Source organism: Ranitomeya imitator, chromosome 5 (genome assembly GCF_032444005.1).
Source record: "Ranitomeya imitator isolate aRanImi1 chromosome 5, aRanImi1.pri, whole genome shotgun sequence".
Taxonomy (NCBI): domain Eukaryota; kingdom Metazoa; phylum Chordata; class Amphibia; order Anura; family Dendrobatidae; genus Ranitomeya; species Ranitomeya imitator.
In genome coordinates, this window is record NC_091286.1 from 343921850 (window position 1) to 343939124 (window position 17275).

A 17275-nucleotide genomic window follows, 5' to 3' on the forward strand; every position below is an offset into this window, starting at 1 on the left:
AGAGGTACACTTCAATTGTGAGTCGTAATCTTAAAATAGACTAAGAAAGTCGCATTGTTTCATTTTTAGATTAATTTGCATTTTATTGCATGAAATCAGTGTTTGATACAATAAAAAAACAGAACTTAATATTTGGTACAGAAACCTTTTGTTTTCAGTAACAGAGGTCAGACATTTCCTGTAGTTCTTAACCAAGTTTGCATACACTGCAGCAGGGATTTTGTCCCACTCCTCCATACAGATCTTCTCCAGATCTTTCAGATTTTGGGGCTGTCACATGGCAACATTGAGTTTCAGGTCCCTCCAAAGATTTTTAATTGGGTTAAGGTCTGGAGACTGACTAAGCCACTCCATGACTTTGCAATGCTTCTTACGGAGTCACTCCTTAGTTGCCCTGGCTGTGTGTTTTCGGGTCATTGTCATGCTGGAAGACAGTCACGACCAATGTTCAATGCTTTTACTGGGGAAAGGAGATTATTGGGCAAAATCTTGCGATACATGACCCCATCCATCCTCCCTTAAATTCGATGCATTTGTCCTGTCCCCTTTGCATAAAAGCACCTCCAACGTATGAGGTTTCCCCCACCATACTTCACAGTTGGCACAATGTTCTTGTTGTTGTACTCCTCTTTCTTCTTCCTCCAAACACTGCGAATGGAGATAATACCAAAAAGTTCTATTTTTTTTTTGGTCTCATTTGACCACATGACCTTCTCCCATGCCTTCTCTGGATCATCCAGATGGTCATTGTTGAACTTCAAACGGGCCTGAACTTGTGCCACGTGAGCTTGGGAACCTTGAATGCCCTGCTGGATTTTAATCCATGACTGCGTAGTGTGTTACTAATGGAAATATTTAAGATTGTGGTCCCAGCACTCTTCAGGTCATCGACCAGGTCCTCCCAAGTAGGTCAGGATTCAGCCCAGCACTTTCTCAGAATCATACCCCAGAAGGGAAGAACTTGTATGGAATCTTGGACCGAGTAAGATTGACTGTCATCTTTGACCCACCTCCCTCTGTACCAGTCTGCCATTGTTAGTTTGTTTACCGTAAGTGATATCTGTATTTTGATGTAACCCCCTCTCATGTACATCACCATGGCATTAATGGTGACATGTGTATATGTATGTGTGTATATATATATATATATATATATATATATATATATATATATATATATATATATATATATATATATATATATATATATATATATGTGTGTGTATATGTATGTGTGTATATGTATGTGTGTATATGTATGTGTGTATATGTATATATGTGTATATGTATGTATATATGTGTGTGTGTATGTATATATGTGTGTATGTATATATGTGTGTATGTATATATGTGTGCATGTGTGTATATATATATATATATATATTTTTTTTTATACACATGCATACACCGTATTTTCCGGCGTATAAGATGACTTTTTAACCCCTAAAAATCGTCCCTGGGATCCATATTCATGTAAAAAATAAAGAATAAAAATAAAAAATATGGATATACTCACCCCTCCAACGGACCCTGGCTCTCAGCGGTGCAAGAGTCTGCCTCCGTTCCTAAGAATGCATTGAGTGTAGGACCTGCGATGACGTCGCAGTCAGGTGACCGGTCACCTGACCGTGACGTCATCGAAGGTCCTTCACTCACTGCATTCTTAGGAACGGTGGCAGACTCTTGCACCGCTGAGAGCCAGGGTCCGTTGGAGGGGTGAGTATATCCATATTTATTTTTATTCTTTATTTTTTACATGAATATGGATCCCAGGGACGATTTTTAGGGGTTAAAAAGTCATCTTATACGCCGGAAAATACGGTGTATGCATGTGTATAAAAAAAAAAAAAAAAAAAAAAAAAAAAATTAAATAAATATATATTTACCTGACCGTCACCTTTTTTTACATGAATATGGATCCCAGGGCCTGAAGGAGAGTCTCCTCTCCTCCAGACCCTGGGAACCATACGCACCGCACACGCCGTAAAAGATGACTGGGTGTATAAGATGACCCCCGTCTTATACGGCAGGTATATCCCAAATTCCATATTTTATATGGAAAAGTTGGGGTTCGTCTAATACGCCCAGTCGTCTTGTTTCTTCCATTTTCTAATAATTGTGCCAACAGTTGTTGCCTTCTCACCAAGCTGCTTTCCTATTGTCCTGTAGCCCATCCCAGCCTTGTGCAGGTCTGCAATTTTGTCCCTGGCATCCTAAGGCTAAGTTCACACTTTGCGGATTCCAGTGCGGATTTTTCCGCAGCGGAATTCCAAAATCCGCAGTGAAAACCCGTTGCGTTTTTACTGCGGTTTTTACTGCGGTTTTTACTGCGGATTCTTATGTGGATTCTTATGCGGATTTTCATCTGCAGTTTCCTATTGGAGCAGGTGAAAATCCGCAGAGAAGAAGGGACATGCTGCAGAATGTAATCCGCAGCGTTTCCGCGCGGTTTTTTCCACAGCATGTGTACAGCGTTTTTTGTTTCCCATAGGTTTACATTGTACTGTAAACTCATGGGAAACTGCTGCGGATCCGCAAAGTGTGAACATAGCCTTAGACAGCTATTTGGTCTTTGCCATGGTGGAGAGGATGGTGTGATTGATTGAATGTGTGGACAGGTGTCTTTTATGCACGTAAGGAGTTCAAACAGGTGCAATTAATGTATGTAATGAGTGCAGAGTAGGAGGGCTTCTTAAAGAAAAACTGACAGGTCTGTAAGAGCCATAATTCTTGCTGGTTGGTAGGTGATCAAATACTTATCTTATGCAATAAAATGCAATTTAATAATGTAAAAATCATACAACTTGATTTTCTAGTTTTAATTTTTAGATTCTGTCTCTCACAGCTGAAGTTAAAAATTACAGACCTCTCCATTCTTTATAGGTGGGAGAACTTGCAAAATCCGCAGGGTATCAAATACTTATTTTCCCCACTGTATCCTTAAAGGAGTTTTCCCTTTCTTGATTCAATTTATTTATTTTTAATAAATTAAGGTATTTTGGACTAAAAATCGATTTTGCAATTGGCTTTTATGTCCTCTGTTTCTCTTCACATTCGACTCTGATATGGTTGTAAATCAGATGAGAGAACTTCAGAAAGAGATAAGTTAAAGGCTCCCTTTCAGACTGTCATAAGTTGACATACAGACAACTCATTCTACAGATGGTGCAACTCAGAGGATGTAGAAGCTCTATTGCAAAAAAATATTTTTAGATCTAATTACATGAATTTAAGCAAAAGTAAACCTCCAAATGTGGACAACCCCTTGTTAAGATATTCTTCTTTTTATGTCTGTCTTAGGTGTTTAAATATTTATACTATTATATATATTTTTTTGTAATGCTTTTTAATGAGCTGACTTTATATTTTCTTTTTTTTTTCTCTTGGGTTTGGTTCATTCAGTGATGGGTAAGAATTTGCTTATTTTTTATGGTGTGATTATTCTATCCATGTAAAGATCTATTTGCAGCCCCCATTCAGTTTGCAGCTCTGCCCTATGATCGAACTTGTTTCATTCACATGGGACTTCCTGTGATTGGTGAATGGATGCTTGGTACTAATGCATCTTTTCCTTCTTATGTCTAAGTGATATATATTATTAACAGGATAACCTATTTAAGGGCTAAAATGTCTAAAATATTGCAGCTTACTAAGGTGTTTGTCAGATTTCTGGTGTAAGTACCGTATTTACTTGAGTATAAGCCGACCCGAGTATAAGCCGCGACCTCTAATTTTGCCACAAAAAACTGGGAAAACTTAATGACTCGAGTATAAGCCTAGGGTGGGAAATGCAGCAGCTACTGGTAAATTTCAAAAATAAAAAGATACAAAAATAGATATAATAAAAGTCAAATTAATTGAGACATCAGTAGGTTGTGTTTTTGAATATCTGTATTGAATCAGGAGCCCCATGTAATGCTCCATAAAGTTCATGATGGGCCCCATAAGATGTGTCCTACAAAAATATGCCCCATATAATGCTGCACAAAGGTTGATTATGGCCCCATAAGATGCTCCATAGAAAATGTGCCCCATATAATGCTGCTGCGATAAAAAAAAAAACTCACCTCTTGTCCTCAGCAGGCCCCCGGCACTTGCGATATTCACCTGTCCCCGTTCCACCACCGCGCGCCGCTCTGTCTTCCGTCTCTCTGCAGTGACTGTTCAGGCAGAGGGCAGCATGCACACTAAACAAGTCATTGCGCCCTCTGACCTGAACATCACAGCCAGAGGATGAGGAAGACTGAGCCCGGCGGTGGAACAGGTGAATATCGCGATTCTCCCCCTCCCCCATTATACTCACCCTCCCGGCGCGGTCCCTGCTTCTCCGATGCGATGGTCTCTAACGCCCCCTGCTTCTCCGATGCGATGGTCTCTGACGCCGGCAGCTTGTTCCTGTGTTCAGAGGTCACTCGTACCGCTCATTAAAGTAATGAATATGCGTCCATATTCATTACTTTAATCACGTGACCGCTGAACACAGAAGAGCTGCAGGCGCCTGAGAAGCAGGGACATGCACAGACGCGCCGGAGTAGGTGAGTATAATTTGACTGCTGCCGCTCCTCCTCCCCCGCCGACCCCTGGAACAATGACTCGAGTATAAGCCGAGAAGGGCACTTTCAGCCTAAAAAAATGGGCTGAAAATCTCGGCTTATACTCAAGTGTAATACGGTACCTTAATTATCCTCCCCTATCTATAAAAACTACATAAATTTGGTATTGCCATAACCATACTGACCTAAGTTAACAAATAATTTGTACAGCAGTATACAAAAATATAACATTTCACTCTTAAATTTTAATAATGGCCAAATTTGCTGGTTTTTTTTTTTTCATTCTCTTTTCTCACCAGAAGGAGTTAATAAGGTATTTAAAGGGGTTGTTCCCTTTCAGTAAATCAATGCCCCTGACTGCAGGTTATTATAATGAAACAAATCTCACTGTAGTCTCCTTACTCTGATCCAACACTCTGCCGCTGCTTCCATTGTCTGGCAATGGCTGCGGTACTGATGTCACGCTGACAGCACAACAGCCAAAGTGTCCTCAGCAATAACGAAGAGGACGTTACGTCCACACGGACTATGCCGCTGTGCTCACTGATTGGCTGCCACGCCGTCGATTGGAAGGGGGGAGCGATGGAGGGAAATTTTAAGAAGTCACATTTTTATGATGTGTGTGTTTTTTTTTTTTTTTTTTTTTTTTTTTTTTTTTTAATTCCCAAATTTAAGAAGTTGAGAACAAGTGGTATTTGAGACAAAAAAAAGTCTTGCTAAGGTGTTAATAGACTTTACTGTTCTTTTAGAATAGAAATTACCGTATTTTGTGGACTGTAATACACACTATAGTTAGAAAAATTCTTCCTAAAAAGTGTGTGCATCTTATAGTCAGGCAGATTCCTGTGAAGGAGGAGAAAGCTAACACAATGTCTTGTCCAATGTTGGAGAACTGCTCACCATCTTCCTGCCCCACCCTGATCTAACTGATCAGTGCAGGACGGAAGAGAAAGCTACCGGTAACCACACCGATACTGAAGGACCTTTCAGGTAATATGCCTGGAAGGAACTTCAAAGTATACGGTGTGTTTTGATCAAATAGATAGCGAGTATGTTACGGCTGAGCTGTGAGTGTTTTGATGATATAGCTAAGCTGTGTATGTTTGCATGTAGCAGAGCTTAGTGTGTATGTAGCAGAGCGGAGTGTGTGTACTGCACATGCAGCTGTGTAATTCATTGAGCGCACATAAAGTGCGTGCTGTAAAGCAACATGTATAATACACAACTTGCAGTGATGCATTAAATTATTAGTATTGATCCCTGCATTCCATTAAACCACCAGGGGAGTTCTATATGTGTTTCCTATTTTCTGTTATCAAGAATGCAGGTGCTTCCTATATTCCAGAAAATATGGCAATTCATATAAACTTACAATGTGCAATCTGTGAAGCCCTGTATATAGTAGAAACTAAATGTTTTATATCATCTATAAACTAATGTACATTTGTGATTTCAGCTCAGGATCACCCGGAGGCAAGGTAAAGTAACTAAATACATATCTTGGTCATCTTCCCTTGTGATTTATAGGTGGTATATTCATCTACTTATTCATAATCTAAGCCATAATGCAGTGCTTGAGACATCGGAGGCCCTGACACCAATGTAAACAGAGCTTTATTCTTAACTAGCTAAGTGATGTCCTATAGTCATTACGCACCAGTTCCTCCATAGCGCCACCTAAAGGGCTCATTTTAATCACAGGCACTCTCTTAAATCCTCCTACCCTGTTGACTACCCATCCTGATGCAGCATCAATAGGAAATTTTGCCTTTTAGAGCTTGAGCCTCTTGTAATCTTCATTCTCTTTTCAAGCACTGCACCGCTCTATTGCTTTCATGCTGCCATTGGAAACCCTGATGACCTCAGGGCTGTGGAGTCTGTAAACCAATCCTGACTCCTAAATTTCCCTGACTCTGACCCCACTGCATTGCCTCACTACTGAGCATGAACATAAAGTACAGCACAGATTCATCTTATCCAAAAGTCAAGATCCTTGGATCAGGAACAGACATTTATAGGACATTTCATAACTTTCCTAAATTCTGCTGAAAACATTTACCACACTTCCTGTATTGTACCCAATTTATTATATACTTTGGGAGTCGGTCCATTTTGATGGTAGATAGCAGAGAGGGAACAGGAGAGAATGCAATAGATATTGTATTCCATGGTGTGTGAGAGGCAAGTGTTCAGAGAACCTATAGATTTTAAGGTCTATAAGTGCATTATGGATATTTATGAAATTGGGAATATACTTATTTCTCTAGTCAGTGGTCAAAAATCCTTAATGACTAACCTGTAAACTTATTATCCATAGTTTTGCTATGTTTATTCTGTAATTGGTGTTTTTAGTCTTCCCCTGCTACTACAGTCACCTCTCCAAACACTACTCCATCCAAGACTGTAGACACCTCGCCACCTCTTGATCTTTTTGCAACTGCAAGCGCTGCATCTCCCATTTGGTAAGTCGTCTTCATTTTGGACACATTGTTATCCTGGTTTTTTGAGGTTTATTGGTCATTTTGTGAATAATTTATATGACTATTGTAGAGTTCTGTGTAATCCCTGAAGGTCAACTGAAAATCTTGAAGGTTTGTTTTTTAGCCAGCAAGCTGTATTTCCTGATATTTGGTGTGTATTAATGGTTTCATAGGGAAAAATGTATAACAATTCAGAAGAAACACATTGGCCCTGATTCCTTTTTAGACTGACTTTTTGGTATACCAATCTTAATGAATAAGTTGTGCATCCGGCTCATCTGTCTTGAAGAGTGCACAATCTACCGCTAATGAGAAAAATAAATCCAAACTAGATCCAACAAATCCAAGTTGTAAACTTTTTTTTTTTTTTTTTCTTCTAATTAAAAACCTACCAAAGGATGGTGTATCAAAAATCTTTACAGATGTAAGAAGTCCCTTGAGCGATCAGTAGTTGATGCGTTTCAAGACACTCCTCTTATCTAAATGTATCCTTAATGAATGGAGCGCTAGAGTAAGATGGTCAAATGAATTAATTGGTATCTGCCTCTTAAAGAATTTTACATAATTCTCAACCTTGAAGTGACATTTCCTGAAATTTTCACTAGGTTGTGGCCGGCATACATTTCCGACGTAATTTACATAACTTTTGTGGCATTAATTATGAATTTGTCAGGTAGGCTTATCGATGCCCTGCTCCTCCCAACATCTACTCCCTTTTCAAAAAGGTGGCAGAGACTGGCATACTTACATTAAGTTTTAAAATTTGCACAAATAATTTACAGTAATTCAAACAGATTCATGACAAAATTCCATAACAAACTGCTTGATAAATTAAAGCCATAGTATGTATTCATCCAGATTGGTGTTTGGACTAATATTCAGAAGAAAATTCTTTTCCTGATTTTTACATGTACATTTTCCCATCATACATCCTGGTGGTATCTTCAGTTTTGTAGGAAACTCTTACCCATCACCAAGGTTGTGTAATTATCTTTTATATATGGAGTTATAAATTATCTAAACTACATACATTAATAAAGGCATACAATATTGAAACCCCTTGTAACTAATTGAGATAACCCAGTCAATTAGGTTGAGTGAGATTTAAAAGGGAAGAGTTTTGCTTGGAAGTATGAAGGTTACTAATGCCAAAAATTGTTTAGCTCTTTATTTATGGGATTCTATACATTGTGTCCAGCTGAAACCCATTCCAGTGTGTTACAAATATAGCATCGTGATGTGATTCAGCAAGTTGAGACCTAATGAATTATGCTCCAGTCATTGACATCAATCAATATACAAATGACTGTGAAGTATATTTTCCGTAATCTCGTTTTGATTTGTCCTTTGCAGTTCAGCAAAGCTCTCCAATGATCTTTTGGATCTGCAGCCAGACTTCACCTCATCCGGTCAGGCGGCATCTGCTGCTCCGGCAGCTGCCAGTGCATGGGGAGGTAAACTCGACATCCATAATTATCTTTACATTTTTTCCAACACACAAGTGGCCCTACGTAACGTATTTCAAATGGCAGCCCATTCTAGTCACGCGTCGGGACAGGCTGCGATCTGAAGAAATGCAGCTACTGAGACTTGTGTCTCGACTGATAGAGGAGCTACGGTATATCATAAGCAAAAGTGCAAGATCTGCTGGAGAAGTACATGTTACAGGAGAAAAATTAAATCTTCTCCTCAGCTGGCTTGAGCACAGAAGACTGCAGACAAAAATTATTTGGGCTTAGTCGGCGGTGGAAAAGATTTGTTTCTTCTCCGGTTACTCATTTCTCCGGCAGCTCCCATTCGTGCTTATGATAATGTTCCTCTGACAGTTGAGGCACAGCTGGCTGGACCTGTGTCTCTTCAGACTGCAGCCTGTCTTTATATTTAATATATATATTATATAAATTATATATTATATAATTACCGTATATATATATATATATATATATATATATATATATATATATATATATATATATATATATATATATATATATATATATATATATATATATATATATATATTTTTTTTTTTTCTAATCTCTTGCAGCCCCTTTAGTTTCTGTGACTCTTTCATTCTCAGATAAAAATTGGAAATGCAGATGCAATTAAATGCTTATTCCCGTGACGGAATATTATTAGGATATACATTTTTAGCCTGATTTTCCTGACCATGTTGATTAGTGGGTTATACTGACCTTACTATTGCTGACTGTGATATTAGCACTTTCTCTTTTAGGGTAAATGCACGTGTTTAGTAACGTTTGCCTTGCTGATTCTCTGGCAGCATATCAATGGCGTAATACAGTACCCACATTGTAGATGAAGCTAAACAGGTCTCTATACATTGGCAATACATTTCCAAGTCATGTTGATTCTCAAATCCACCGCATGTCCTTTAATTTTGTGGACTTCATTGAAGATATCATATTGTAAACAATGGAGTCTGCAACAAAATCCAAAGTAAACCCCTGTGTAAGACCTATAGATTAATATGTAAATTTGGTGTAGATTTTGCGATGATTTTGTGCAGGACAAAGCTTTGCTTTGGATTAATGTTCGCAGTCTCTATGCAGAATGAAGCATGTGAATTCACACCACACGTTCATGGTCATAATAGAAGATGCCACAGATCTTCCAGAGATGTACGTTATATGCAGTCGTATATCATCGTGTCAGTTTCCTTTTTAGATACAATAATATCCAGTCTTTTGTATTTCATTCAGTAGCAAGAAAAAAAGGAGTATGAATGGGTTTTATTGATCTCAAGTGTAGTCTTCATTAAAAACAAACATCTGCCTACCCCAACTGTTACAGTTGCCCTAAACTTGATGCATGGGTGGCTGTGTTGTGGAATATGTGGTCACCTTATGCTTGCCGTCTCATTGTAGGTGCATATGACAGGAATACTGTATATCCTGCAGAGCTGTGCTTGAATATATTTTATGGTTTCAGTAGGGAAGATTCCAGATCACTGGCATTACTACTGCCCTTTTCTGTTTTTCTTTTTCTTCACATGCAGGTAACATTCAAAGTTTCTCCTTTTATCCTACCTCTTACACTTGTTTTCTTTTTAATCGCTTGCTTAATGGATTACATGACAGATCTTTTGGGCGAGGGTGAGTAGTTTTTCTGTCCGGCTGTGCCTTCCTCCTTGCCTGCTTCTGTGCCTTTTCTTCTGACATAACTTTTCTCCCCTTCCATGTTGCATGCAGACTCTCTCTCTGCGCCTTCCACTTCTCTTATCGCAGAGGCTCCTCAGCTTTCTGACCCATTTTCAGCTGAGGCCAGTGCCCTTCCTGTTGCTTCCTCTGACCCTCCAGCACCCTCCGTGTCTCCGGCTCCTGCCACTCTTAGTACTGCCAGTGCTGATGTCGATCTCTTTGGAGGTTAGTAAGGCTGTAGACATCTGCTCTCCTTGCATTCCCTTGAATATCCTACAACATAGCAGTGTGTGTCAATGTCCTCCTAGTTTAATTTTTTCTCAATAAGATGGTACCCAACAATAAAAAATGCAGATCCCAACGTCTGAGTTTTCTGCAAGCCGATCGCAAGTAGTTTAAAGACGTTGAAGAAATGTATTCACGAACCCAGAGATGCTGTCAGACAAATGAGATTATAGAAATGATTCCACTGTGGTTATCCTTTCATGCTACATAGCAGGATGAGAGGTGATACACAGTCAGGAGGTTTTCGCTAACTCATCTGAGAGCAGCATAATGTAGGAAAAGAGACCCTGATTCCAGAGATGGGTCACTTGGTTTACTGGGTGCAGCAGTTGACACAGATTTCTTAGATGTATTATGTAGCAGAGCTTAGAAGGCTAGCCCTGCCCACACTACTGCTTTCTGTGTACTTTGTCTATTGACATTGAGCTGCTTACCAGAGGAGGGGACGTGGTCGGACGAGTGCTCCTGTGCACTGCGATCTGGGCATTGATGATATCCTAGTGATAAAACCTTCTTTATAAGTAAACAGCCCACATCCTAATAAGTGACACATTGCTGAATTCAGTGTCTCAGCTGCTGCCTCATGCTGTCCTCAGTTTACATGGCAAAACCCTGCTGACCGATTCCCTTTAAGGGGGTACTCCAGGGAGATCATTTCTAGAGCTGATATCCATCTTCCTGTTGTATGTAACTTCGTGTGATTTTACTACCAGTCACAGTGCTGCTGCTCCCCCTCTCTTTGGGACATTTTATCAGAAGATCAGCGCATGTGGCTTGCTACTTAAATGTTTTTGTCATGCGGCTTTTCAAAGACTTGTCCCATGGCACAAAAGAGAAAAAAAGCAGCAGGAGTTTTCACTTAAAAACGCACTGTGAGGGAAAACTTGCACAGCTCTGGCTGGCGCGTTGGTCTCTGGCTGGCGCGTTGGTCTCTGGCTGGCGCGTTGGTCTCTGGCTGGCGCGTTGGTCTCTGGCTGGCGCGTTGGTCTCTGGCTGGCGCGTTGGTCTCTGGCTGGCGCGTTGGTCTCTGGCTGCCGCGTTGGTCTCTGGCTGCCGCTGGGCTCGCTAGAATATTTTGCTTGTCCTTACATATGACTTCTTAGGCATCTAGATCCGCCAGGAAGGGAATATTTGAATTGCCTATATTTAAAGGTTAATCGGCTTCTCATTCCTTTGCCCTGTTGTATGCAGAGTAGTTAGTAGCTTGTGTATCCTACGAGGACACTTGCCAGTGTGAGCCAGCATTTCCATGGTACCTTGTTGTAGGCTATGCTGCTGGTTTATAGCTAGCAGGGCCATTAGTATTGGATTGGATTTGGGCATACCTGCTGGAGTACACTGCACTGTTTATGGGGGGGGTGACAGTTCACATAAGATCATTGATACAGTGCGGCAGACTTTGCTATACATAATTATCCCAATATTCACTAGAACACGTACTGCAGACAAAGCGGACCTGTAAGTTTCCGCCTTCAATTAGGCTGGGAGTTGTACAGTTTAACCCCTTAGTGACCAGGCCAAATTTTTCAAGTCTGACATGTTTCTTTGCGGCAGTAAGGCTGCCGTCACACTAGCAGTATTTGTTTCAAAAGAATGAACGTCACATCCAAACATAGACTAAGTGTGAACAGGTGCTGAACCTAGAGTCGCCAACTCGTATATAGTCAAGTAAATAAGGCAGCACAATGCAGCGCTAAAACATGCAAACATGAAACACGAAAATTGAACTGCATGACTGCACTAGAAATATGAAAAATGAGAGTGTTTAGCGCATAAAAATGGCCAATTTTATGTGTACCTGGTAGCCACGTTACGGCATCTCTCTTATACCAGGTCCTAAACTTGCCTTTCCTCGCTGAGAATAAACGTCTCCATCTGAATGGGTACCTGTGAAACCTTTTCTTAGACTAAAATTCTCTCTCTCTGTGGAGGGGTATTGGACCTGCTGTAATTAAAACACGTGACTAGGAGGCGGAGTGCTCAGTCAGAAGGCTAAAGCAGGGGTCCCCAACTCCAGTCCTCAAGGCCCACCAACAGGTCATGTTTTCAGGATTTCCTTTGCATTGCACAGGTGATGCAATTATTACCTGGGCAAGACTAAGGAAATCCTGAAAACATGACATGTTGGTGGGCCTTGAGGACTGGAGTTGGGGACCCCTGCGCTAAAGAATACATTTCAAAAGACTGACCGTCACATCCAAACATAGACTAAGTGTGAACAGGTGCTGAACCTAGTCGCCAACTCATATATAGTCAAGTAAATAAGGCAGCACACTGCAGCGCTAAAACATGCAAACATGAAACACGAAAATTGAACTGCATTACTGCACTAGAAATATGAAAAATGAGAGCGTTTAGCGCATAAAAATGGACAATTTTTGCCGTAAAGTGGCTACCAGGTACACATAAAATTGGCCATTTTGACTTGACTATATAGTAAATAAGGCTTTTGAATAAATAACATTTTGAGACTGTTGTTTTGTTCGTGACACCTTATATTTTATGAGAATGGTAAATTTTGGTACATATGTTTTGCGTTTATTCATAAAAATATCAGAAATTTGACACATCTAAAAATTCGCAATTTTCAAACTTTGATTATTCCTTTAATCCAGTTAGCCGTGCCACACAAACTACCGTAGTTAATAAATAACATTAACCTCATGTCTGCTTTACATACTCATCATCTACAAAATGTTTTTGTTGTGTTAGGATGTGGAAAGCTTTAAAATGTAGCAGTAATTTTTTTTTTTTTTTTTTTTTAAAGAAATTTACTGAACATATTTTTAGGTACCTATTCAATTTTGAGGTAACTTTGGGTGACCTATATATTGGAAAAAACCAAAGTGCTAACATTTGAAAAAATCGTTCTCAATATATTCAAAATTGCTTTCAGATAGTTTATTAACCCTTCAGGGTGCTTTTCATGAATTAATGCAAAGAGGCATGGCGGGAAGGAAAAATGTTATTTTTACCATCTAAATGTTGTTAATTTCTGAGCAGGCCCCTATGGCTGTCAGACTGTGCCACTTGGCTGTGAATTGCTATGGAAATCAGGACCACACAATCCTGACGTGTGTTGATTGGGTTAAAGAGGGAACCCCCTACACTGTTAAGCATCTAAATGCTGTAGTAACTTTTGACTGCAGCATCTAAGGGGTTAAACTGCCATGGTCAATGCCAACACTGATTGTCGCTGGTGCAGTAGGATATGAAAGGCTGGCCACACCAAATATGGATTTGATTTAGATTTTTTTTTTTATTTTGTTCATTCACTTTGCATTTTTTCATGGATTAAAAATAAAATATTAACACTACTATTTTTTTTTTTTTTAAAGCTTTCTTACTTTGCAAATTTTTTCCTAACCTGCATAAAACTTTTGCACAGTCCCGTATACTACCCAGCTAAATCCTCTTCTCTTTTTCACTACTCTGTGCAGAAACGGGAAGTCTCTTGTCCCTGCATTTATCATTTCCAGCTGCTCCCTCCTCCACCACCCCTGCCAGGGACTCCTGCTGTCTAAACGGTTCAGCTAGTCTGTTTTTAATCACATGATGTCACAGAGCTAATGAAAAAGAGAAGAATTAATTGGGCAGAAGGGGAAAATGAGCAATTGTAAATTCACAACGCTATAGAATATGAGGATTGCAATATATTAAAAGGATAAGAAGGAATGCTTCTTCTTTAAGTGAGTGTTCATAGTGTTTTAAATTAATTTTAAAAACATGTAAAAATAAATCTCCCGTTGTACTGAATACGTGAAGCAAAATTCTTATTGAAGACTAAACTGTTTACAGGAACCCAATGATTGGGCTGACACCCTATTTCTGTCTTGTTGCCATTTTCTTATGTTCTTTTCTGGTAGTCTAAGATCCAAAAACGTTTTCTATATCTATACCCCATCCTTGAGTAGCTTCTGTCATGCAATACCAGGGGCATATCCTTGCTTGAACACAATAAGGGAAAATAAAGAGCAATCTGCTTTGCTCAAGCAAAGATATCCATTAGTAGCTGGTAAGTGGCCTCTTGTGGTTGTGCGCTCTCACCATGTGCATGGAGCCCTTATACAATATCAGCCTGTTGTTTGTATCATGTGCTGTAATTGACTTATGCAGTCAGAGGAAATTGCGCTTGTTGTATAAGGGAATGTAAATGATTTTTCTTCTTTTTTCTTCCCCTTTTTGATTTTGTTTTTGCTTCCATTAAATTCCCTCACCCTAGATGCCTTTGCTGCTTCTCCTGGTGAAGCACCTGCAACATTAGAAGGGGCTGCAGCACCACCTACCCCTACCCCTGTTGCAGCGGCTCTTGATGCATGCTCTGGAAACGGTGGGTTTCATAATCTGCTCCTTGTCACCTGTCGGCATGCCTTGCACTGTCTTAATTTAATTTCTGTTATTTACAATATGCAAAGAGTAAATGGCAATTCATTGCAATAATCTAATTGTTGGCACTGCGTCCTTGCTATAGTGACCTCCAAATCAAGTAGTCTGCAAATGGGATTAATTTCTGAAAGTCTTTGATGTAGTTTTGCCATTGTCTCTTGGAAGGCCGTGCTACCTTGCTGCAGTGCCAGGAATTCCTTTCTATATTGAATAATTGCTATTTAATGCTCACCAATATTGTAATTGAACTTGCACATTGTGTTATAGCTCTGTTCACACTCCGGCTGCTGGGTTCTGACATTTTTATGGAAATGTTTAGCAAAGCATACAGCTCTAGAATTGTAATAAACAAATTGCTGAAACTACGTCATCTCCTATATAAGAGGTTGGGGTCCATTGGAGAGGGTAAGACAACAGATCCATCAAACATCGTTACTTAGTGAGGACATGATCTAGATGTATTAAATCAGATTTGGGGATGGTGTGTGATAAAATGGTGCAATAGAAAGGTGGATATATTGTTCAATGCAACCAGTCATATTCCGCATATGCTGTAACACTGCTGTTTTTATTTTAATTATATTTGTACTATTGTGTATTGTTACAATATCTAAAGCCGTGGCCAAAATTTTTGAGGACACAAATTTTTGGCTTTCACAGTGTGCCACTTCTGTATTTTTTAGATCTTTTAGTGAGATGTTTCTATGGTTACTGAAGTACGAGCATTTTCATAATTTTCTTTTCACTTTTTTTATTGACTAATGCATCAAGTTTATGCAAAGATTCAATAATTGGTGTCTTCTGCAATTCGCCCTGTCACGCTGGCTATCAGTCCAAACCCTGACTGATGACAACCATTTCTGATCGAATATGTGCTTGGGGTTTATCACAATTTCTGCGTTTGTTTGTCCCCCAGCTTTTTGAGGATTGACCATAGGGTCTTAATGGGATTGCGATTGTGGGAGTTACCTGGCCATGGATCCAAAATTTCAATGTTTTGTTCACCTGACTACTTGGTTATCACTTTCGCTTTGACATGGTGTTCCATCATGCTAGAAAAAGTATTATTTATCGCCAAACTCTTCCTCGATTGTTAGCAGAAGTTGCACTTGGAGGGTGTGTTTCTTTTAATGGGCCAAAATTTGGGATTGAGCCCTTGGATAAAAGGCAAATCCACACATGAATGATCTCGGGATGTTTTACTGTTGACATAATCAAGGACTCATGGCAGGTCTCACATTTTCTTCTCCGGACAATCATTATTCCATATGTCCCAAGCAGTCTTTGCAGGAAGTATAGGGTTTGGACTTCAGAGAGAACTTTACTGGTGTCCTTTGAAGTCTGAGATAACGTCCCTTTCAGACTGTTTGAAATGTCTGAAAGAATAATTGTCCAGAGCAGAAAAGGTGAGTGCTACTACTATTCCCGTGTCATACTAATAACAGTAAAGCACCATTTATTTGTGGAGTTGACTTTCATCTGAGAGTGGCGTCACTAGCCATTTTGCCTAAGAACATAAATAATTGCATCTAAACTTCCTACAAGAGCAACTTCTTCCAACAATCCAGGAGCAATTTGTTGATGAACAATGCTTTCTCCAGCATGATGGTTATCACCTTTGCCTTGCGACATGGTCCACCAAGTGGCTTGGTGAACAAAGGATTGAAATTTTGGCTAGGAAACTCCCCAGTTTTCAATCCCATTGAGAACTTGTGGTCAATCCTCAAAGGGGGAGGAAAACCCAAAGCCTAGTCATTGTCCTGAGTCAGGATTAAGCCCAGAATCTGATAGCCAGCATTCCAGGGTGAATTGCTGAAGTCTTGACACATGAGGGTCAACACTGTAAATATTGAGTCTTTGCATAAACTTGATATATTTCTCAATTAACGCTTTAAGGGGTTCACTCACACTCGCATATAAATGGGATGAGTACAGTAATAGTAATCTTATTGGACTCAGACCAATGTTTTTTTACAAGGCAGTGCAGATCTGCGTTTTTCTCTCTCGTCTATTTGGCATAAGAAAAAAAAAAAATTGCAGCATGCTGCGATTTCACTCCAAAATCTGATGTGTGAGGGGAAAAAAATCAGATGCCATATGGACTATCAGTGTGGCATCCGATTTTTACGTATGTATTACAAATCTGTAGCATAGGAAACTAAATGGTATTGTAAAAGATTAATATATTTATATTCTAGTGAGTGAAAGCCATAAAATTCCTATATTGCTGATAATTGTATATCAGTAAATATAGAAATACCTGACTAAAAGATCTAAAACCACTGAAGAGGCAATCTTTGTGAAAACCAAAATCTGTTAGTCTCAAAACTTGACTGTATATGTATTTTTACAGTTAAAATCTCTGCAGCATAAAATCCCCTCCATTCATCTAAATAAGGCTAGCACATGG

The 17275-nt window shown here is 39.5% G+C and overlaps 1 protein-coding gene across 2 annotated transcripts in view; it reads left to right on the forward strand.

Moving 5' to 3' along the window:
* SNAP91 (synaptosome associated protein 91) overlaps positions 1-17275 on the forward strand; it is a 182533-nt gene that overhangs the window by 120808 nt on the left and 44450 nt on the right. The window contains exons 12-18 of one of the 2 annotated variants that reach the window (XM_069726429.1): positions 3403-3408; positions 6010-6031; positions 6906-7015; positions 8387-8487; positions 10135-10149; positions 10246-10419; positions 14702-14809. In XM_069726429.1, coding sequence (XP_069582530.1) covers positions 3403-3408; positions 6010-6031; positions 6906-7015; positions 8387-8487; positions 10135-10149; positions 10246-10419; positions 14702-14809 — 536 coding nt within the window. Of the gene's footprint in view, positions 1-3402; positions 3813-6009; positions 6032-6905; positions 7016-8386; positions 8488-10134; positions 10150-10245; positions 10420-14701; positions 14810-17275 lie in introns of those variants that run through there. The other variant, XM_069726428.1, reaches the window with a different exon arrangement.